This window comes from Polypterus senegalus, chromosome 9, assembly GCF_016835505.1.
Source record: "Polypterus senegalus isolate Bchr_013 chromosome 9, ASM1683550v1, whole genome shotgun sequence".
Lineage (NCBI taxonomy): Eukaryota > Metazoa > Chordata > Cladistia > Polypteriformes > Polypteridae > Polypterus > Polypterus senegalus.
The window spans coordinates 172,386,537-172,410,623 of NC_053162.1; the positions used below are offsets into that span (position 1 = coordinate 172,386,537).

General features: G+C 39.4%; 1 protein-coding gene across 1 annotated transcript in view; it reads left to right on the plus strand.

The window, feature by feature from the left end:
* The first annotated feature begins 10,912 nt into the window (after positions 1-10,912).
* Positions 10,913-24,087, plus strand: part of LOC120535995 (hemicentin-1-like) — a 222,098-nt gene continuing 208,923 nt past the window's right edge. Inside the window, 1 exon segment of the mRNA XM_039764259.1 lies at positions 10,913-11,643. Within this exon segment, the coding sequence (XP_039620193.1) occupies positions 11,376-11,643 (268 nt within the window). The 5' untranslated portion in view covers positions 10,913-11,375.

Genomic DNA, 24,087 nt, shown 5'->3' on the forward strand with positions numbered 1-24,087 from the left:
TGCCTGGGATGTCTTGTCTGTGGTTTGAGGTGCATGTTGGTGTCGTTTTTGTTTTTATTTTTATTTTTTTTTTTTTTTTTTTTGTCTCGTGTGTCACTCATTCTGATTCAACATGGCACAACACAGACACATAACTCTTGATTGAATGTCTTGTAGGTAAATGCGTTAATTGATACAGAAATATTTTATCAAAATAATAAAAAAAAAAAAATTAACGCAGAAGTGTGATGTGTCATTTATTTGCAATTTTGGGTAGTTCACCCCTTTGATATGGGCTCAATTGATAAGCTCCTTCATGCACAATGATTCTCCTGTTTTTGATTAACATTTTACTATTAATACTAATCGATCAAAAGAGTATTTCAACAAAAACAAATGCAGAAGAGAATGTATTCCAGCAGCAGTGCCAGAGAAGAATCCGGGGAGTCACCTACTGAATCGTATCACCAACATCAAAATTCTAAAAAGAGCCAACTCCTACAGTCTGGAAATGACCGTCACGCAGTGCAGAATGCAATTTATTGGGTATATCCAACAGATGCTAGACAGCCATCACCCAGAGACTACGATCTAGTGGGTTATCCCCAAGGGGAAGAAGGAAAGCTGGCAGGCCCCAAACAACCTGGCTTGGAGCATTTCAAGATGATCTGAAAACCATCAACGTCACATGGGACAATGTAGAAACCACAGCTGTTGACGAAATCAAATCAAAAATGCTTGTTGGCTGATGCGCCCAGTTACTTCGATGGAACTAAGACTAAGACCTAAGATCAGAATGACCATGAATGCTAAAAATTAAGTTTCCGTGCCTATTCTGCTTGTGACTGCCACTAGATGGCCAGACACAAGGTGCTCCACAAAAAACGACAATCGACTGTGGCGGCTGGAACTTGCCCACTGTGTACAGCCTGGGTATAATTTTAGACATGGGAGAGTGATGGAAGTCCTCCAGACTGAGTGGTGGCAGTAGGGAGATGCATTGGCTATCATGTGGCCTCCTGCTCCTCCTTATGATGGACAGATGATCTGGGGTTTGTCTGGCCTTGTAACCCATTCAACTTATTCAGGTCAAATTTGCTTTTGAAATCAGTAAATTCTGTTTCCTCAGGAAGAAACTTTGTGACTTTACATACATTCCCATAATAAGAAAACTGTGCAAAAATAAAGTAAGAAGCACATTCTGTAAGCTTTTATATTTTATACCTTGCCATGTATTTACAGGTGAGTTTTCGACACTCCGTTGACATCAATGGACTCCTCACTGCACAACAGGGCACATCCTGAATGTCAATTAGATCTCAGAAATGTGAAGTCACTGCATAAAATTCACTAACTTCACAGAAAACCAAATGTCACATTTGAATAAAGCTGCTACACATTTTGAATATTGCCATGTCCTTTGGGTCAGTTTTAACCCACCATATACTTTAGGGTGCTATGTTTGTTTAAAACTTGTAAAAACATGCTAAACGTCTTCTGCTCTAAAATTTAGAATCATTGATAGTATGGGTTTATATAATCAATACTGGGTCAAAAAAGACCCATAAGGCACAGCATTGAGTCAGCTTAAGGGTTAAAGATAACGGATATACAATACTGTAGAGACACCAGAGGCCACTAGGGGGAGTTCAAAGAGGAATTCCCAAGGCCATTCCTGACCTGAGAAACGGATCTCAGCTTTCAGGGGAAAAAAGATTAAACATGGCCACGAAATGGAGAGAAGAAGAGCAGCAGACAATCTTTACACAGGCTGGGTTCAAAAATGTGAGAGGAGTTAAACAAAACGAAGGTCCAAACCATTGCCAAAATAATTCAAAGAAAGCAAAGGTCCTAATGCGTCTTGTTTCATTTCCTTTAGTAACGCTAAACTGCTTTGACAACTCTTTATTTTGCATTTTTTATTTTTTGTACATTTTATAATTTTCCCTTGCTTTTTACTTTCATTATTTGTCCCTATTGTAATTGGCACTTTTATTTAATATTTCTTGAGTTTTGTGCAAAATTGTGTATGGGTCCTTTTTTTTTTAACCTAAGGATTTTCATTTTGACATTTGTTTTTTGCTAGGGAGTTTCAAGTTAAAAGTTGTTAATTTTGTACAGACATTTTCAATGCCGTTTTAGACCTTCTTTAGTGAGGTATGTCGCTATGACAATGTATCCCATGATTCAACGGGAATGTGCAACAAGTGATGTCCTAGGTGAGACCGTATAAAGGTCACTGTGTGCTTTCCTAGATCATCTGAGATTTGGAAAGTTCTTAATGATCACGTGTGATTCTCCTTGCGACTCCTGCTATTGGAATTCTGCTTTGTAATTAGGACTTTGATTTTTTGGTTTAGTGTTAGTGGCCTTAATGTTTATCATTTTCTCTCCAGGTATTAACCTTTGCTTTGTTTTTTGACATCTTCTCTCCTGGCCCTTTTTCATGAAAATGCTTACTGCAGCGTTTCTCAACCTTTAAGTATTTGTGACCCGAGTTTTCATAACAGTTTTAATTGCGCCCCCCTAACATTTTTTTTGAAAGGAGCCCACTAATACCAATTTGTTCTTGTTAAATTAATGATATATCATAGATGCATATTTTATTATACCTACTTAACTTTTATCGACATTTCGCTAACTCTATATTTATTTTTCTAGTATCAGAATGTAGTTTATGTTAATTTGTTTTGGTTTCAATAGATGTATTTTTCATATTTTTGATTCTTGTTTTCTTTTTTCACATCTTCGCGCCCCCCTTTTTGTTACTTCGTGCCCCCCTAGTTTGAGAACCGCTGTCTTACTGACATTTTTTTTCCCAGTCAGTAAGGTCCTCTGCTTATATTATTTGTTTCATTTGTAAATTTTACCCCTTTGTCTCGTTCCCTTCGATCTCTCTTTTTGTATTTGGTTTTCTCTGTTATTTACATTTTTGGAGCTTTGTTTTGTAGTTGAATTATATTTCTGAATTATATACAGTATTTTTTTGTTTTCATCTTACCATTTTTTTTTTTACTTTTGATATATTGTTTCTTTGGAATGTTGGACAATATTTTTATGTCCTTTTTATTATTCTGTTTGTTTTAAATAAATGAAATGGTTTTGTTTATATGGGAGAGGGTTTTGGCAGTTCCCTTGCCCCTTATTCTGGAGACTTTAGGTCTTTATTAGAGTTTGTAGCTCTTAGTTCCCTTTGTAAAGTACTGAGGTGTTTTTTGACCCATTTGGTATATTTGTGGCCTGAATCAAGCCTGGCTTTCTTTAGCGGTTTATATATGAGAGTGAAAGATGAACTTAAAGCTCACACTTCTTCAGTACTTTATGTCCTGCCATGATTACAGCAGAGGGACATGATGGCTGTAATTCCAAGCACACGTGTTACCAGGAGGATGTGTCCATTGATGGACACAGTAGGCAAGTTGGGTAGCCCGTGCACCTTTGGTTACGCTAGTCTCAATACCCCATAACCGTTTGTGTATTATTGTTTTTGTAATAAAATTCCTTTTATTTTAGTTGACCTTTTCCTCCTTGGAAATATCTGAGTTCAGAGTCAACTAAAAAGCCCTCCTTCTTCAAACCCCCACGTTCAGCTTCAGTCTGAAGCAGTGAAGCAGTCCTTTACTCCAGTTCTGATGTGCATAATGTGCTCTGTATTCTGATTTTCATGCAAACTGAAACAATAACGTTGGGTCCAAGTGTATTTGTCACATTTACTTATTTGGATGACAACTTTATCCAAGACAGCTTACTTTAATTTATGATACAATTGGTTACATTTTTTTTGGTTCTCCAACTGGAGGACAGACGGGTCAGGTGACTTGCTCAGGGTTACGTGGTGGGATTTGAACCCACAACCTCAGGGTTTGGCGTCCAAGCCTTAACCACTTCACCACACTGTCTGCACTACATGAAAACTAACCAAAGTAATCAGTCGTTAAGAAGGTGATAAATCAATTATTTAATAAATGGGTTTTTCAGTTTGTTTATGTATTGTAATGTCGCTGGCCTGGGCTGTGCTCATCTGTTAAATCAAACTAGTTGACACAATGGTTATATTTGCTCTGCAGTGATTATCATTTTGTTTTTAACCAATCATTTTATACAGCACTTTTCTAAAATCATCCCCTGGCAGGTATAGCACAATAAAATTATTTTATCAGAGTGGACACAAAGGAGGTTACTGAAAATTGTCAATGGTAGGCATTATGACATTAACATACATGTTGCAGTTCATCATTGTAGCCACTAGGGGGCTCACTTCCTGCCTGTTCATTTGTCAGGCCTGCTGCTCTAAACAAATTGAATTCCTTGTCCTTACTCAGGGTGGAGTAGTGCTTAGTGCTGCGTCTGTGTGGAGTGTGTACATTCTCCTAATGTTACATTAATGGACAACTCTGAAATGTCAATTCAAATTAAAATAAATCCACGCAAAAAAATACAAGCAAAGAACACATAAGTAAAGGCGTTCCAAACACAGTGCAATTAAAGCCAATGCCACATTACACGACTCGCGGCTGGAGGGCATGTCAGACTTGCTGACCTCATCATTTGAGTCACTTTATACTAGAAATTTCAGAGCATTTCAGATTACTCAACTGCATTACAACTTATTGCAAGTGTGTTCTGTTTCCTCCCAGACAATAACAAATATCCTGCCTGGAGGAGACTGAGCATCACAAAGACGTTACAGGTGTGGGGAGTTCAGCCACAATCTCTGCCCTTCCAAACCAATTTTTCACGATACATAAAACCCAAGACATCAGACAGATGAGACTCTTTTCGGTTTGCAAGGTCCAATACTTGTGTTTTCTTTACTCCTTGTCACTGCATTATATATTTTGTACTTCCAGCTGAGTGCTCAACTCTTGCACAAATAGAAAATTCATAGTCATGGGGAGCCAGAGCTTATCCCAGCAGTACTGAGCACAAGCTTGGAAACCATGCTGGATGAGGCACCAGTCCACTTCCATGCCCACTTAGACACTGAGACCAATTTAAGTTTTGTTTATAATGTGTTTTTTATTTATTGTTTGTTCGGTGTCGTTGAGTGCTTAGAAAGGCGTCTTGTATAAATACAATGTATTATTATTATTTGAAATTCAGAGTCCCTCAGTGTGTTTAAGAAGCATTTGAAGACTCTCTGGTTTGGTGAACGTCTGTCCCGCTGATATTAGCTGTTAGGTGTTTGTGACTCGCTTGTATTTTGTTTCCTTAATTATGGTGACCTCTTTTCTAAGCTGCTTTGGATTAAATGCAAATGTCTGGTAACCAGAGGGAACCCCACACAGATGTAGGGAGGCCATGCAAGCGCCACACCAACAGTGTCTGTCTTTGGGATTTGAACCCTGGATGCTGAATTGGGGAAGCAGCAACACTAAGCAAAGCGTGTAGGGTCAGGAATAACCTAAGCCAGTAAGTCGAAACAGAATATGGTGATGATAAAGGCTTAAGTTATATGTCTGTTTTATAGTTGCAATCAGAAATATTACAATACAATTGATTTTTACATCACACAAGAAGGGCCGCAATGGGCTTTAACAGGCCCTGCCTTTTGACAGCCCCCCAGCCTTGACTCTTTAAGAAGATAAGGAAAACCCCTTAAAAAATGGAAGAAACCTTGGGAAAGGCAGTTCAAAGAGAGACCCCTGTCCAGGTGGGCTGGGCATGCAGTGGGTGTCAAAAAGAAGGAGATAAATACAATACAATATGCAGAACAGAACACAAGTGATCCTCAAAACAATACAATAGTGCAATAGAAACATTACAAGTACAGAGCACAATTCAACAGTAGATGATATCACAGAATACGATTTACTGTATTTAGCCCCCTCACTGTAAAAGACATTAAAGAGAGATTAATGAAAATATTGACAAAAAGTCTAATTGAACTAAAAAAAAGTGCTTATTGACACATTTGTAAAGTTATTTTGAGAAGATAAATTGACATAAGGTGGAGTTTAAGTGAAACATGTAATTCTTTTCCTAAATGTGAGTGTGAACTGTTACTCAACCCCCAGGCCTCAGTGCTTTGCGGACCATCCTTTAGCCTTTATAGCGTCTAATTACCATTTTCGGTAAGTACTGACAAGCTTCTTCTACCTCTCTGTTGAAATCTTTGTCCATTCTTCACATGCAAAAGCCTCCAGCTCATTGATGTTTGATGGCCTCCCTGCTGAAACACCCTTCTTTAAATCCCACTAAAGATTTTCAATGCGATTTAAATTTGGGGACTGAGAAGGCCACCCCAGGACATTCCAGGATCGACTTTTCATCCAAGCTTTGGCTAACTTGAAAGTGTGCTTGAGATTATTGTCTTACTGGAAAGTCCAATGATCATCAAGATTCAATTTTCAAAATTTCAATTTTTTTCAAAGAAGAAATTGGCCAGGTAGTTCTGAAATCCATAATGCCAGTTACACAGTCAAGGTTGCCAGTTCCTGCAGCAGAAAAAAAATCCCCTCATCATCAATGACCCACCTGCGTGCTTGACTGTGGTATTCTTTTGGTCATCAGCCTGGCCTTTCTCGTGCCAGACATACTGCTGGTCCATGTGTCCAAACAGTTCCAGTTTAGTTTCACCCGTCCACAGAACTGTTTCCCAAAACTCTGCAGACCTACTCAAATTTCTCCTGGCACATTCTAGTCGACCTTTGATGTTCTGTGTGGTCAAGAGTGGAGTGTGGCCATGAAGTCCTTGTTTATTCGGTGCTGGTCTTATAGTGGCTGCAGAATCGCTTGTCCCGGCCTTCATCAGGTCATCCTCTAGGTGTTTTGCAGCAACATGGGTTAGATATGGATTTCTTAGTTGTCCTGACTAAGTTGTTCAAGGCTCTTGATGACATTTTGGGCTTTCTCTATCGGCCAGGTAGGTTTGCAGATGTGCCATAAGCTTATAAAGCTCCCAATGATGCCTCCTGGAATGTTCAGTTTTTGGGAGATCTTCGTCCACCTGATGCCCTGCAGGTGCAATGAAATCATTTCCTCTCTTAGCCTTTGGGAGAGCTGCTTTGTCTTAGCCATGATAGCAACTCACCTTGAAGACCTTCATGGGTGGGCTTTATACAGTATATGCATCACACTTAAAGCCAATTAAGGATCATTATTGAATTCCCAAAGGCTTTTTTATGTTTAGGCCATAAAAACTAGCAGAAGATTTTAAAAACTGCAACATTACGGTATATAGGGGATGAATAATTGTGACATACAGTAGCTATAGTAATAAAATATCCTGTTACTCATGAATACTACATCATACATTTTCTTTGTTGATTTGACGTATAACTCAACTGAGAGAGAAGTCATCCAAAACAGAATCTAATAGCTCTGTGAAAAAAGCTTTCATTGGTGAATCCTTACAATCTTTTTGAATAGTTCTGACTGCAACTGTGTAAAATCGTACAGATTTATTTGTTTTATCCTTTGTTACTTATTCATTAATATTCTTGTCTTTCTTTTCTTTTAACTTTCTCTTTTTATCTTCTAAAGCAGTTTCAGTTACGTTGTTTGCATGAAAATGTTCTGCATAAATAAATGTTGTTGCTGTCAAAAAAAAAAGAGTTTACACTACTAATACAGTATATTGAAATGGTAACAACTGTAAGAATGGGCCGTCAAGGAAGGGTGTTGTGTAGGATAATGGTGAAGCTCCAGGGCAGAGCAGTCAACAGACATCTGAGAAGGACCAAAGAGGCAGAGGTGTCCTACACGAACCATCAGTGAGCAATCCAGATTTTTTCTTGTAAGAATTTCTTTATGTTTTAGCAACACAGCACCGCAGTCCTCGTAATTCCAAATCAGGAAACAGGAAAATGGCCGCTAATGAAATGCCAGGTGCGCCATCACCCTTTGACAGGGCTGCACAAATAATCTGACAGAGGCTGCCAGGATACCCGTGTCATTGCCTCTGACAGAGCTGACCAGACAATGAATCACTTGAACCTGAAGACATTCAAATTACTTACAAGGCATACAGCACGACTCACCTGAATGAGTGCCACGGGGCAGATAATGGCCGCCAACAAGGCAGTTTCAGTGAGCTGACACACAAACTTCATTTCATTTATTATTTTTTTTTTTAATTTCGTAGAAAAGCCAGACATAAATGTGAGATATGAAAATCATACAACTGAACAGTTCAAATCAGAGTCATACAGACAGCTTTGTATCGGGGCCTACAGCTTTAGTTGTTGCACTTGTTGTCTTCTTAGGCCAGTTGTGATGCTTGGCAGCGGAGGGATGGGAGTTGGCAAATCTGACAGGGTCATACTCCCTCTCTGGCAACTGTGGTGTCTCCAAATGTTTTTCAAATCCTTTCCTTTGTAGGGCTCCTTTCATGGCTACTGTATGTTGCATTGATTGAAAATGGACAGCTGGTAAGTTACCAAGTCCGGCTGCTCTTTAGTGAGGTGACATTAAGGTACTTGTGATAGACAAGTTAACAGCAAAGTCCCAAGGCCCTGCTTCTCATCTCCCTACATGCAGATGCACAGATTAAATAAGAACACTCTTAATATCTACTTGTGTAGTTTGCATGCACTCCCCAGTTCAATGCTCTTTGTTAACATATTATCTGTAATGTATTTTATCTCTCATGAAAAACATGTGAATCGTTTGGCCCTTATGATCTTCTGAGCTCATGTGCACCTTCCTGCTGTTCCACTTACACAACACATTGACCACACAATGTCAGCTTTCCACCATGAGCTCTGGACACACAGATTATTAACTAAATCATCCTAAAATAAAACGAACAAATTAAATATCACAAGTCGTATTTTGCAAACTGCCTCATTACAGAAGTCAAGAATTGTTTGCAGAGGGACAGAATGGATATTAACATCTGAGGGATCCAGGGCTCCGACTTTAACACCGTCATATTGTCTATCAGGGTGGCACAGTGTGGTAGTGGTGCTGCCACGCAGTAAGGAGACCAGAGTTTGCATCCCGGGTCCTCCCTGTGTGAAGTTTGTGTGTTCTTGCTGTGTCTGTGTGGGTTTCTGTCGAGTGTTTCCTTCCACAGTCCAAAGACACACAGATTGGGTGAACTGGTGATCCTAAATTGACCCTGGGGTGTGGGCAGTGCTGCTGCTAGGTTATTTTGTGCCATAGGCCAAGCTAATCAGTGCGCCAACTTGTGTGTCTGGGTTGTTCTCCCCTCAAGATCTGTGCCCTAGGCAAATGTCTGATTCACCTTAATGGTGACACTGGCCCTGTCTGTATGTGTGTGTGTGTGTGTGTGTGTGTGTTTGGACTGGCACCCTGTCCAGGCTTTTTTCCTGCCTTGCATCCTATGCTAGCTGGGATAGGCTCCAGCAGACCACAGGATTAAGCTGACTGACTGACTGTCTACCTGAGGTTTTTCCTTTATCTCCTGCTTATTCTCCAGGTACTCTGGAGTTCTCTTGCTGCCCAAAGACATGCGTTTTCGATTCCCTGATGGCTCTGTTTTCACTCTGACTGTTGATGAGTGTGCCCTCTTAATGACTGGCATTACATCCTGGATTGGTTTCTGGTACTTTGAACAAAAGGCCCCAACTGCATGTAAGTTTCTTATGTAATCAGATTGGGCTCTTACTTTTCCAAAATATCTCCAGAGCCAATTCATTATTAATTGCTGCATCTATTTGTATGTTTTTATTTAATACTAGCTGTTCTTCCAATCTAAAAAGTGCTGAAATCTAAGTAATCAATGTAGACCTTTGTGTTAACATTTGCAGTGCACCATCTGTTAGAATGTATTTTGTAATGCATGTAGTAATAAAAGTTTGCTAAATTTGACATTCCAACAGATGACGCATTACAAAAATATGTAGTATTTAAATGTATTAATACAAATGTTTGTAATGCACCATCTACTGGAATGAAAAGAACATTGAAACAAGACAGACACACAGACACATCCTTTTATTAAGACGTTCCTTTTTTTTTTTTTTAGTCACTATACATTACATCTTGCCTGAAAAAGGGGTCTGAGTTGCCTGAAAGCTTGCATATTGTAATTTAGCCAATAAAAGATGTTATTTTGCTTGATTTCTCATTGCATCCATAATGACTAACATGGTAAAACACCCCACTGCTACACCCTAGTCACTTGCAAAGCACTTTGCTATGCATTTTATACAATAATGTGCAATTCAACTAAAATGATTGTTTATGAAAAACATTGGTTCAGAAAATTGGGTGGTTAAATGATTGATTTGATGATCAATAGACTGATCCTGTACCTAACTCTGTATTTGGCCAAATTAAAATGGAAGAACCTGCATTGAAGTGAAACATTAAAAATTAAAAATAAAAAAATCACAGCGGCTCACTGCCAGACGATTCTGACATGTCATTGTTTGTTCTTTTTCTTTCACAATGGTAGCAGTCTTGTCAGGATTCATAAAAGGAGAGTACATTCAGACCGTGGTGATAGAATTTTCCTGTGAGATGATCATTAAAAAGCTGAAATAATAAAAGTGTCACAGATACAACATCTTTAATAAATTCAATCAGTCAAAGCTCCAACCCCACAAGTGTTTCTTTTCAGGAAAATTGGCCTGTCATGTGCCTTTTTTTATGATGGATTTAATATGGCAGATGAAGAGGCTAAGAGTGAAAAATATTAGCAATAGTAATAGTAAACCCGTGAGGAAATTCCACTGGCAGTGCTCAACACAAATGTCACTTAAGGATTTGGACATTACAGCTCTCGGGGTCGCTCGTTGACACAAAAGAAAGCAGACGCTTCTTTTCCAGCTGTGGCGCTGGCATCTGGACACGCATCACAGACTCCAGAGCAGTGGGGAGCACCCGAAGATGGGGTGGGCGGGGCGAACAAGCGCTCGGGTTACACAAGAAAGGTGGTCTCCCAAAGCCTTTGAAGAGCGATACCCCTCCCCCAAAGGAAAGCCCCTCGCAGCACACCACCGGATTTCTCGAAAGGCAACAATCTTACTGTTCTCTTTGAACAATACTGCGGTGACTCCGTATCTCCGGCGCCGGGTTCCGCTTTTCCCCCCAACAAGTTTTTTGGTATGCAGATGAAAATCAACGAGATCTGCCCGACACGGAGGTGCGCACATGTGAGAATCTCTGAAAATCATCGGTCGGACTCTTTTGGGATTAGAGAGGACCACTAACATCGCCGAGGAGTACGCGACGCTTTAGGAACTTCCTAAAACATACTACGTTTATTTTCCCCTAGATTTAATTTCCTCTTATCATTAATTGCATTTAAAGAAAGATTTTTTTTGTTCATTTTATAAAGCCCCTGAATGTCATTTTTTAAAATTTATTTAAACTTGTGCACTGTTATAAATCTGCACTTTTCTTCTTCGATTTATGTATTGATTTTTTTTAAAAAAACATCACTCTAATTCGATTGATTTAAAAGACATAACGAACAAGCCACCATGGCTTACAGCAGACTGCTTTACCTTCCCTTTACCCTTCTCTTGCTGCTGTCCTGGTTTTGTCCGGGACACTTTTTACCCCATCTGGGTCCCGAGCCCTCTTCGACGGAAGGCGCCTCCAGCCTGGCTTTTGTATTTGACGTGACTGGTTCCATGTACGACGATCTCCAACAGGTGGTGGAAGGAGCTTCTGGCATCCTCGAGAAAACTCTGAGTCGCAGAAGGAGACCCATCCAGAACTTCGTCCTTGTGCCCTTTCATGACCCAGGTCGGTGAGAACATTTGAGGTCGCGAAGAAGTCACACTGTTTATGTATGTACAGAGCTGTAGTATAAACGCACACAGTATATAAACGTACACCTTTATACATACAAATAATGGGCTTTTTTGTATACATACCTCAAACTATATGTGAATGTACATGAGGTATCACATATGATGTATTCAACTCATTTGAATAGTTTTCCTCTAATTATATAGTATGCAGTCTCTCTTTGTATTATTTCTATCTTTCGGTTATATAATGTGTTTTGTTGAAGGCTTTCACGTCAATTTGTACTAAAGACACTGGCGCCATTGTTTATACACACAAACACACACACACACAATATTTTCATGTTTGCTTAATCCAATTTAGGGTAGCAAATGCACGACAGTCAGCACGTCCTTCATCAATTACACTTTATGTGGCACCTTTGAGGCAACCCATTTTCTAAGAACTTTAAAAGAGCATCTTATTTCTAAGCATAATACAGTGGCCAGCACTCATCTCTAGACTTTGGACCGACGGCAGAGTAAACCCAAGACATAGCGCCACTCACGCACACACACCCTGCGCTCGCAGCGTCACCTTTAAGATGGTCAACTAAAGTGACGCGCGTACGTCATTCGGGGTGCGGGAGGAAAATCTCCACAGTACTCGATATTAAAAGGGGGAAAAAGTCAAGGCTACAGCTGAACACACCTGATGTAAACTACAGCCAAAACTTTGCGCATTATGCTCCTCTTCTTTTCAGCCTGGGAATAACGTTGCTTTTTTCCCTTTTTAATTGCGACCGTTCACTATACTCGATCGATTCAACCGGTCAATGTAATTTTGCAATTTGGCGAGACCTATTCAAATAACTGGGAGTAAAACATGAAGCTAGTCTGTCCAGGGGGGCAGCTCATCACAGTGGACGTTCAAGCACATACCCACTATTACTGCTCCAAACATTTTATGTTGCTAATTGACCAGAGTACCAGAGCCAAGACTGAAAGCATCTTTCAGGGGTTCAACTTAGTTCAGGTATAAACTTGAGGAAAGTCAAAATCTTTCCTGTACGCCCTAGGCTCGAGGCAGAACCAAACTTGACCTTGCGCCACGAGAAAAGTGTATTATTTATTGTATAATAATAATAATAATAATTGATTGCCTATATATAGCATTTTCTAACCTATTCAAAGCGCCTTACAGATTGATTGATACAGTAGAGGACCACTTCCGCCACCAATAACATGTAACATACACCTGGGTGCTGCGACGACAGCCATTCTTGCGCCAGTACAATCACCACACATTAGCTGGTAAAAGGGGGTGAGAGATAGCCAATAATGTGCATAGGGTGATTAAAGGGCCAGAACGACCAGGCCATGGTGGACAATTTAGCCATGTGGCATTAAGATCCACACACATACCACAGAGTAAACGCCCCCTGCTGGCCTCAACAAAACCCCTTGGTCAGTCGGAACTTGGTTCATGTGTTCTTCCTTGATTTTTACCTAAGTGGACTCTCACTGGAATTTCCATTTTAATACAGTCTTAATACATTTTAATCATTTGGTCTTTTGGTTCCGCAGCCCTTTGTCAGTAGATACAGTAGTGGCTATCGCAACTATTGGAAGAACAAGAGTGTAAACTTCTGTGCTAAAGAGGCGTCCAGCTAGTTCGGTCATCTTCAGGCATTTATAACTGGTTCGGTCATTCTGTATATAATTTTTATTAATTGTTTCGACGAAAAAAATACTTTGCAATAACTGTGAAGGTTTGCGACATAACGTTTTAAACATCCACATCTCATCGAAACCCTTTGAGCAGCACGAGCAGTGCGCTTCTGTGTGACCGGCGTTCGCAGACGAGCGTCTTCACTAATTAGGTTTTCTCCACGGCTTTCCAGCGCGTATTGTAAGCTAATGCAGACTCATTAACACCTAGTTGATCGGTTTGATTTCCTGTGCTCGAACTATTAGCACTATCTTAAGACGCTTTACAAAAGACCTCGAAACAATGCAATATGCAATTTAAAAGTAAACAGAGCAAAGTGAAATTCGTATGTCTATTTAAAAACAATTCATTTAAACATCACACTTCTATTTACAAGGTCTGAGTGATATACACATTTGCAAACATAACATTAAGTAGGCATGAGCTGGAGATCCATTTGCACATAATGACATTCGGAAGTCAGTATTTAAGTTTTAGACTCCAATAAATCCATCGGTTGTCCTAAACCTGACGCGGATGAACTTTGTACTTTTATGCGACATCTGGTCTGTGACGTAATAGGTAACGTTATTATGTGAAATTTGGCTGACACGTCTATCCAAAGGGTCACCCGTGTTCACTATACGCTTTAATTGTTCACTGGCCTTTGTGGTTGCTTTTCTACATTTGATGTACCGGCAGGTTTACGGATTCGTTCAGAATCACACAGTGGGGAGCTGCTCGGCAACACTGCGCTTGAAAGGCCATTCAGTCCGTTAGACATAACAACACACTACCCGCCTACTTACTCGCTGACAAGTTTAAAAGAGACACGTCCTTTTGCCTACATGCTCTTTTGTTTATCATTCATCACAACACGTAACTTGATGAAGTCAAAACGGTGTCTCCGGATTTCTCTTTATTCCGTCATTGTGGAAGTACTGCTCAATTCATTCATTCTTTTGCTCGCCACCTTTACCCTTAAGGTTTGGTTACCGATTTAACAATCCTCTAGAAAAGCAAATGTAATCAAATGCCGCACAGACAGTGTCTGCCTCGCAGCACTTGGTCGCCGAACGAGGATTCCTTTTCGGTGGTCACCTTCATGTTTTACTCCTGAACCGCCTGCTCCCGGTCTGCACTTGCCGATCACTGACCAGGGAGTTTGGGATTGCAGCAGTGGGCGCGAGTGAGCTCCGTGCCGAACAGGTTCCCCGTGAAGATTTGGTGCAGTTTTACGTAAGACAAGCGCCCCGTTCGCATACCGTTTTGACTCCCTGCCGTTAAGTGATTCCAGTTTATAGAGATCCTGTTTACACTCTTAAAAATCGAAGTGCCAAAGGGGACTATTTTTGGGTTCCAAAAGACCCATGCACATGAAGGTTCCAATAAGAACTTTTATTAATTTAGATCCCTAACAGGCTCCATACTGTAAATAAACATGACTAGATTTGTAAAGTACCAGTGAGTTCCTGATTTTTAAAGGACTCTTGCTGCACACAGTGACACAGGTCAAGTCCAGGTTTTCTTAATCTGTTAGTGTCCTGCTATTTAGCCTACCACACATTCAAGATTTTAGGGTTTTGTTTCTATACATAGTAGGAAGTTTTTCAAAGCACAAAGAACCAAATTCATATATAAAAAAACCTGTCTCAGAATTATTGTGGCTCCTTTTGTAGCTCCATTGCTTGACCAAGTGCACTCGGTCAAGCAATGGAGCTACAAAAGGAGCCACGATAAACCCAGTAAAGAATCATAAGGTGACATTAAAGAACCAGCATTTGTATGGCAACAGATCAGCAAAATTAAGGAGAAAAAAATCATTTTTGGACACTTTACTGTCATCAGCCACAGTCAAGTTCATTGTGTATCATAGCAAACACCAGTGCAGTTTATAAGCCTTTCCATTTTTTTTAATGTCTCCCACATTTACATTTACTTGATTAGCAGACATGTTTATCCAAAGTGACTTACAAAACGAGTCAACATAATCAAGTAAACATCAGTCTGTGTGTCTGTTTAGGAACAAATGCTACAGGACAAGGGTTCAAAATCAGAGCACAGAACAAAACCCAAGCTACACTCTTCCACATAGCGTGTCCTTAGTGGTGTTTTACTAACTTGTGTGTTTCCTCATTGAACCATTGCTTGATAAGGACTGTTTCATTCTGGAAGTAGTTCTTTGCACATGAATTTGGTTCTTTGGGCTTTAAAAAGATTCCTAATACATGGACAAAACAGAAATCTTTAATGTCTAGCAGTATACAACAGAACCTGAACTGAACCCGTGTGATTGTATGCGGTGAGAGGAGAGTCCTTTGATAATCAGGACGCCATTGGCATTTCACAACTCTGTTATCATCTAATTGTGCAGTCTGTCATGAATCTAAATAAATAAAAGGTTCTTTTTGGAACTGTCATATGGATGATTGTTTTAAGAACCAAAAATGTTTCCCCTGTGGCACTGTTATTTTTAACAGTGTAGTTACACTTTCTTAGTCACAGGAACATATTAAGTGATTATCAGTTAGGTGGAAACTCATAGCACAAGGGGTGCCAGTCTATCATAGGGCTCACCGTCTCACACTGTCATTAGTCACCTATGGTTCAAACCAGACCCTGCTCACTGACTATATGGAGTCAGCCTGGCCATCTTTTGTATGTGTTGCTTTTCCTCCCACAACGTTAAAAAGATGCTTGATATATGAGAGTTTTCTTTAACTCCCCAGGACGTCTTGTTTTCCCCGCATGTTCTTCTCACTGAGATTTGGCCTGTTGTGCTGCATGCCTGATCATAAAAATGAAGGACAATTGTGGTGGAGGATCTAGAAGGTTCAATGTCTCAATAATGGATACCAAAAACTGATGTAAATATGGCAAACATTCCTCCAAAAATCCACGGAAAAATAGGTAGCTTTTAGCATTTAATTTTTGGATAATTAAGGAAGAGAAGTGGGGTTTAAGTAAAAGGCATTTGTTAAGACGTGAAAGCTATCAATGTGTTGATTTTGCCAGCACATCAAGTACTGTGTGACATCAGTAGTTACAGTATACACATTTACATCATCTCACACATGTTTTTATATTTCAAATACCTCCTTGCTCTAGGCATCCATTTTTTTCAGTCCACATTCTGTGTCAATTAGATGACGCGTCACTGACTCATAATATGTGCAGGCAGGCAGGTATCAGCATGTGTGTGTGTTTGTGTGTGTGTGTGTGTGTCCAGTTTCAAGTGAGCACAAGGATGGTTAGAGCTTTGAGTTCAGCTCCTCTCTATAAAAAAGAGCAAAGAACACAGACACTCAATTCTAAATTACTACAATAAACTTCATCTGGCTACTTCATCCCACACGTTAAAACTGATTGGAGGACCTGAATATATGAAACAGTCAGCAAAGTAGGCTGGGGATGGTGCTGTAATGGAGTGGGAAACAGTGTCACCTGATACAAAGAAGGCAATGTTTGAATATTCTAATCTGGCACCTGTGGAATGAGCTGTTGAGGACAGATGTCTACAAAAAACACGGGCAGCAATCTTGTATCTTACTTTGATACCTTGATGAGTGCATACCTCAGAAAATTAGGACTGTATTAAGGGCAAATGATAGAGCCATTTGTCACCATACCACATGCACTTCAAACACTTCATCCACCTGAAGTTAAACTTGTTTGGGCCCGGCCTGTACTTGGATGGGAGATCATCTAGGAAAAACTTGGGTTGCTGCCGGAAGAGGTGTTGGTGAGGCCAACAGTGGGTGCTTACCCTGTGGTCTGAATGTGGACCCCAATACCCCAGTGCAGTGACAGGAACACTGTCCTGTAAAAATGGCACTATCCTGAAATTCTGATTTTCTGTGGTCAATCAAAATCCCTGGGCATCTTTCAAAAAGAGTAGGGTGTATCCTAAAGTCCTGGCTAAACTGCCCACCATAACCTAGTCACTCAGGCCCCCTAATCATCCCCTGTCTCTAATAGGCTATCTCTCTCTCTCTCTCTCCCTCCCTCCCCATCAGCACCTAATAGCTAATGTGTCTAATGTGATCTATCTATCTATCTATCTATCTATCTATCTATCTATCTATCTATCTATCTATCTATCTATCTATCTATCTATCTATCTATCTATCTATCATATACTGCCTTTCAAATCTATCTATCTATCTATCTATCTATCTATCTATCTATCTATCTATCTATCTATCTATCTATCTATCTATCTATTATGTAATGCCTTTCACATGTATCTCTCTAGTTTCATTGTGCTTTTCATATTGATCTATCATATTGCTCCTTTCTTCCCTATCAATATATTTTTTGAAGCCCTTTTCATTTATATGGTGGTTTACATATCTATCTATGTTAGTATGTTGGGAGAGAAGGAGACCTTTGTGGAAGTCCAAAAGCCCCCTTAGCATATAAACCAGTGACCCTGTGGACCTGAAGCCAAAGATTAGGGAACTATAGCTTTGCGACTGGCTCCATGTTACCCTGTTTTTGTTTTCACACCCCCTGGGATAACTCGGTCTGTGTTGGACATTTCTCTGTCTCAATTGTAAGAGACAGGAAATGTGCCTGTCATTTATCAAGCAACAGCAGGCCTGCCTGAGTGAACAAATGTTAATATTTCCTCCTTCCTGCTGTGCCTCTGCAGGATCAATTGAACAGCCTGTGCAGCAGGCCATACAGAAATGTGGTGTAGGGTATGGACTGAAGGAGGGAGCTGACTGAATTTTGGGGATCATTGTGAAATACGTCTTAGTAAATAGCAAACTATGTTTGCTTTGGAATGGTGGGACTCTGTCTATAAATGTCTGGTTAGTGGGATGTGAGCCTCTCATCAAATGAGCTACAGGGGATTCATTTGCAATAAGTGTGATTAGTAAGTTAAAGCAGAGTCCATATTGATATATAATTACATTTTTCTTTACTTTCTGTTTATATATAACTGATAAGTTAATGTTACTTTTTATTTGAACAAGTGTATTTAGGTATAAATATACAAAATGAAGGTAGATATTAACTAATGAGATATTTGGTAGGAATTAGTAACAAAATAAATGAGAACCATGGCTACAAGTTTGAAGCAGAACATGATCAGATTGTTGTGGCTTTTATTTCCTTTCTTTAATAATATACTACAAACTTACAAATGAACAAACAATTATTGCAAAATCATTACAAATGATACAAACTAATAACCAGTCAAAATACTGTAATTTTTAATTTAACAGAACTGGAAACTAAATTTGTAAAAAAAACTGTAGGAAAACAAAAACATTTCTCTAACCTTCTAAGCATTTAATTTCTATTAAAACAGATTGACATTAAACTTCATTATTAAAATAAAAAAACATGTTTGTTGATTCACATAAATTAGATTTGATTTGAAGGCCCGCCTCTCCCCCTCATTAATTGGTCAAGAGTCCTACCTTCAATTCAAAAGCACGACTCATGTGTGAATGACCTCTTTGTTTGTAGAGTATGTTCATTTTATGGAGGTATTCATGTAACAATATTTAAGAAAAAATTGCATTTTGCATGTTATGAGCATACAGGATAACTTGATAAACAAATTAGGAGACACGAGTACTAGGAAATTTTTTCATGATATACTAGGCGGCTTTGCTCGCCAATCCTGCGCTATGCGCCAGCAACTTTGCATCTCTGCCGCTCGTGTATGTGGATTTCACTTTCACTAAAGAACAAATCTTTTAATTCTCAAGATACGCCTCTTCGTTGGGAAGAAACAATGCTTTTCCTTGATGGCAACACGAATTAGACGATCTACAAGTCTCCGACTTATAGTTTAAAGCCAGACAATATATTTGATCTCTTTGTGCTGTACCGTTAGTTCACTGAGTAATAATTTCTGTTTGTTTGCGCTAATGCGATCTTTACTATCATTTTTTGAGACTTTCGAATTTTCGTACTTTCATTATCTCTAACCTGCTCTGCATGTGTATCGTGCCAACGTTTTTGAATTCTTTACGACATTCTACTTTGTCATCTACTCTTTGTCTTTTATTTCCAGCCCCAGGCGTGGTTAATTCTCTTGGCATAAAGTCTCATCTCGTGGGACATGAAAGTGTCTCTCTGAGAAAGTCATGTCTCGTCTCTCTTCCGATGATTTTTTACTATAATAGAGGGATGATATTGTTTACTGTTGGTCCAGCATTGCTCATAAATGTAACATATAAAACATATCATTTTCGGATGGAGTATTCCTTTAAGCTATTCTCTACCATCCCACCAGGCTGTGTGCCTCCTGCTACCTTCGTCACTTGTAGAGGACAGTGGCTATTGCTTTGGGTTTGTTTCAGCTGAGATCGGGTTTAGTACTGTGCAGCGGAATGAGCTGAGTGTCTAAATTCATGGCAACTGAGCTTAAGGTGGAGTTCAAGTTTAACTCCCAGCTGCACACTAACCATGGCAGGAACTCTTGTTAGTATGCAACTTTTCGTATGTTGCAATTGGCCCAAAGAGACTTCTGTAAAATCAAATAAACCAATAAACACAACAAGTCAGAGCCTGAAATCCACATCAGTAGGGTGCAGAACAGGAAGCAAATTTTATTTTCCAAGTTTGGCCTGTACACTTTAAACTAGTAAGCCTGTAACAAAGTACAGCTGCAGTTTCCATATGATTTTTATATCATATTTATATAAGTGTATTGTCTTAAATAACAGCTGCTCACACCCTAATCTACTATGGCTCTATTAATTGTCCTGTGTGCAGAACACCACATGGTAATTAGGGGATCCCCATTAATGCCCCATTTTTGGCTGAATATTGAAATCTTAATGTTGTAATATGGAATATATAATAAGTCACAAACATAATCCAATAAATGTTCAGTATCTGACAAAGTTTCAAACGTCTGTTACTTTACTTCCTTCACTATTCTATGGCCAAATGCAGGTTCTGAAGAGTTAAACCCAAGAGAGCCCTGAACAACTTCTCTGACAGCAAATAATACGGTAAAGGACCCTTCCTCACCCCAGTCTCTCTCAAACTTAAAAATAGTAAGAATGCAGCGTGCACTTCAAAGTTTGATGGATTTTTTTTTAAAACCTCTTGAGATTCTGGATAATATTTTATGCTTTACTTCCATCTGCTGTAAAGCTTGAGCAAACAATTTAGACATAAAATTTGACCCTCGATCTGACTGCATAACTTTTGGCAGGCCAGCATTGATGTCCTGGCATCTTCTGGCCAGTGTAATGCAGTTTTTAATACTGTAAAATATTTATCAACATAAGATTCTCTAAAAAGATAAATTAAGCAAATGTATTTGCTAACATCAAAGCCATTAGGAAAGATCATGATGATATTCATTGCCTCTATGTCAGGCTGAAGTCGGGTAGCTTGCTGAGTTTCACATTTCACCCTTTTAATATCTAACTCCACAGCCAACTTTTTCACATTCTCTGACTTTCAACTTTTCTGGTCTAAGCTCCTGTAATTTGAACCCCTGCCATTTTTGCCTCATGGTCAAGGTCCCTTAGGTAAATCAAATTCTCTACCACCCCACCAGGTTGTGTGCCTCCTAGTGGTAGCGCTGCTGAACTGCAGTAAGGAGATTGTGGGTTCGCGTCCTGGGTCCTGCTTGCATGGAGAGTGCTTTGAGCAGTGAGAAAAGTGTTACAAAAATTTAAAGAATTATTATTATTATTATTATTATTATTATTATTATTATTATTATATCAGTGTAAGTTACAACAGTCTTCGCTGAAAGTCATGTAGATTCCTCATCAGCATACAGCATTACAAGTAAAGAATCACTAGATGCCATGAGCAATGCTGAAACCTCAGTTTCAAGCAACAACTTCAAAATTATTAAGCCATGCTGAAGTTAAGACTTAATTTGTCTTGTGGCAGCGACATTTTTGTATTAAGGGCAAGTGGGGCACTACCCTCATTTTCCCAGCAGATGATGCTGTTGTGCAAACATTAAACAAGAAGCAGTAAACACACCTCGGTACTTTAACATATTGCTAAAATGTTTACAGCAAATCAACTTAGTTATAGTCCATTTTGTCCAGTTTTCTTTATGGAGTACTAGGGGGCTTTGCCCCCTGCTCAGTTTGCTTGCCAACCCCTGGGCTGGCAATATGCGCTATCCACTTTGCGGTTCTGCAGCTTGTGTATGGGGATACGGATCAACAATTTAAACACAACCCTTCAGGATGAAATTCTTCAATAAGATTTGGACATAATACATCTTCTTTAATTGGGGAATTTAAAATGAGGAAAATGTTCAAATTTTTAAGCGCTGAGAGTGCAGGAACCGTGTCTGACAAAAGCATTCACACGAATGGGAGATGAGAGGACCGTGGGCATGGTTGAAAATCATTGAAAGCAGGGCATGACTTGAAAAAATCTCATGGCCAAAGTCTTTTCTCTCGGGACTTGAAAGAATCTCTTTAAAAAAAGTCTTGTCTCGTCCCAGGATTCTTTTATATAATAGAGAGATGTGAAATTTCCTTTATGCCTGTCGCTGTTGGCCTCTTTCTTGTTACTTGAGCAGATCCTTGGACCCTGCAGTATTCTTGCTGTATACTTTGGCTCAGGTGTGCACACGTGCAGCCTTAGCTTTTTCAATTCCATCTTGAAACTTGACAGCTTTGTGTATTTTTACACAATTTAAAAGGTGTTAGAACTTGCATATCTCACTATAGTCCTCATCTTTATTACGAATCATGTCAGTGACTTATCAACAATAAAGTTTAGCATTTTGCCCATTAAGGAAAATGTGGAAACTTATGAATGTTCATTTTTATTTCTGCTTTCAGTATTTAGAAATTGATGCTGATGTCAGGAACTCTCTTATTCTGTCCTTTGGTGCTTGAACTATGTGACAAAATATTGGTAGATCTTTATGTTTGTTGACTTTGTATGGCATTATTTAGTTGATATTTTATTGTCACTGGTGCTGGTAGCCTAATGCACTGTCAGATGCCCTATCTGTCATTTTCTCCCTCACACGAGGTTCACTGGTGGGTGTCTCCATCTTCAGCCGCCTTGCTCCACGTATCTACAGCTCCTACCATGCAGCTATGATGATCGTTCCCTGCCATGTCCATTTTCTGCACATTCACTTCACTTTCTCCACTTCACACTGCTCACCTGGGGGTCAGAGGCAATAAATACCATCTGCACTCACCTTCCACAACACCATGTGGCAGATTTCAGTTTTTGATTTTTAATACATTTGCAAACTTTTCTGAAAACTTGTTTTCGCTCTTTTCATTATGAGTTATTGAGTGTTGATTGACGGGCAAAAATGACAAATGTTTCCATTTTAAATTAAACCTATGACACAATAAAGTGTGCAGAAAGTGAAGTGGTCTGAATTTTTTCTGAATCCACTGTATATCCAAAGGCCAAAGAGCTGATTAGTCAAACATCACTTCATAAATACACAAAGCAACACAACCAAAAGCAGTTCAACCAAAGCATGTGCAGTTGCTACTCATAAAGTGTACAAAATATTCAGATTTATCCCGGACAAGCTCCCAAAACATTACAGCCTACTACAGGCTTAGAGGTATACAAGTAGGCCAAACAGAAATGAGAAAGAGGATCAGAAAAACACACACTGCAACTGCATCAAAAAGATAAAAACTCCATTTTACTCAAGAAAAATAATCTGAAAAAGTGAAAGCGATTACACAAAACAAAAATAAGGCAGTAGGACAACACTAACTATTCTATTCAGATGACCATAGGCACCACTATTCAAATGACCTAAATAACAGGTACACCACTACAAATTAAAATATGTGTACAACCTGCATGGCTGACTTAATAACAAAATAAGCAAACAGTTACAAAAAATACAACAGCCAAACCATAAAATCCTATCTCTCCATACGTTGCTTGTTTGGTTGAACACAAGTCCCCTTCTCTTTCCTTGTCTTCCCAAACCCAAATAAGTTTCTTTTACATCAAAAATCCCTCCCACAAAACTCAGATGGTCCAATCACAACAGGACAACTCAGCGAGCAGGCCTTTTCAATAGGTCAGCGGTTTAAAGGAAGAAAAGTACAAATTAGTTTGGATAGGAGTGAATTCAAAGAAACCTGTGACACTATGAATGATGCTAAGAATTAAGATAATGGCATACATGCGCGCAGAGTCACCTTCCAGGTTCACCTAAAGTAAGTAGTAGTACCTTAGGACGAGACAGGGTGCTGTCGCTAACAGTCTTGAAGGAACGGAAGCAAAAGAAGCCCCGCCTCTTCCTGTCCACCCAATCTAAAAGGAGAACACTCCCAGAAGGTGGTGTCTCATTTTAATGCCCTGACTCGGCGGCAAAAGAGAAGAAATGGGCAAAAGGCATATCAAAAGACAATAAAAATAAACCGTAGCAACTGTAATCTGGAGAATAAGCAAAATTGAATTAAAAAAAAAACAGGCAATGAATCGAAAACCAGAGGATTAAATACACAATAAATCAAAACGAAGCAAGGATTTATCTGCAGATCGGATAAGGTTCATGTCCAAGGCTGACATTTTATGCCGGCTGCTGATCAAATCAAAGTCACAATCTTATAGACTCCGCCCCTAGAAACGTGGGTTATGACCCTGACAACAGTACACAATATGGCATCTCTTAAAGGCAAAGCATCAATTTCCAGCCTAAATCATTACAGCTTCTGCGCAGACCTAAGCCAGAATCAATAACTTGTTGTTCCTGAGTAGAACTCTCTAGTGTTCTCTAAAAGGCTCATTGAGGCACATATC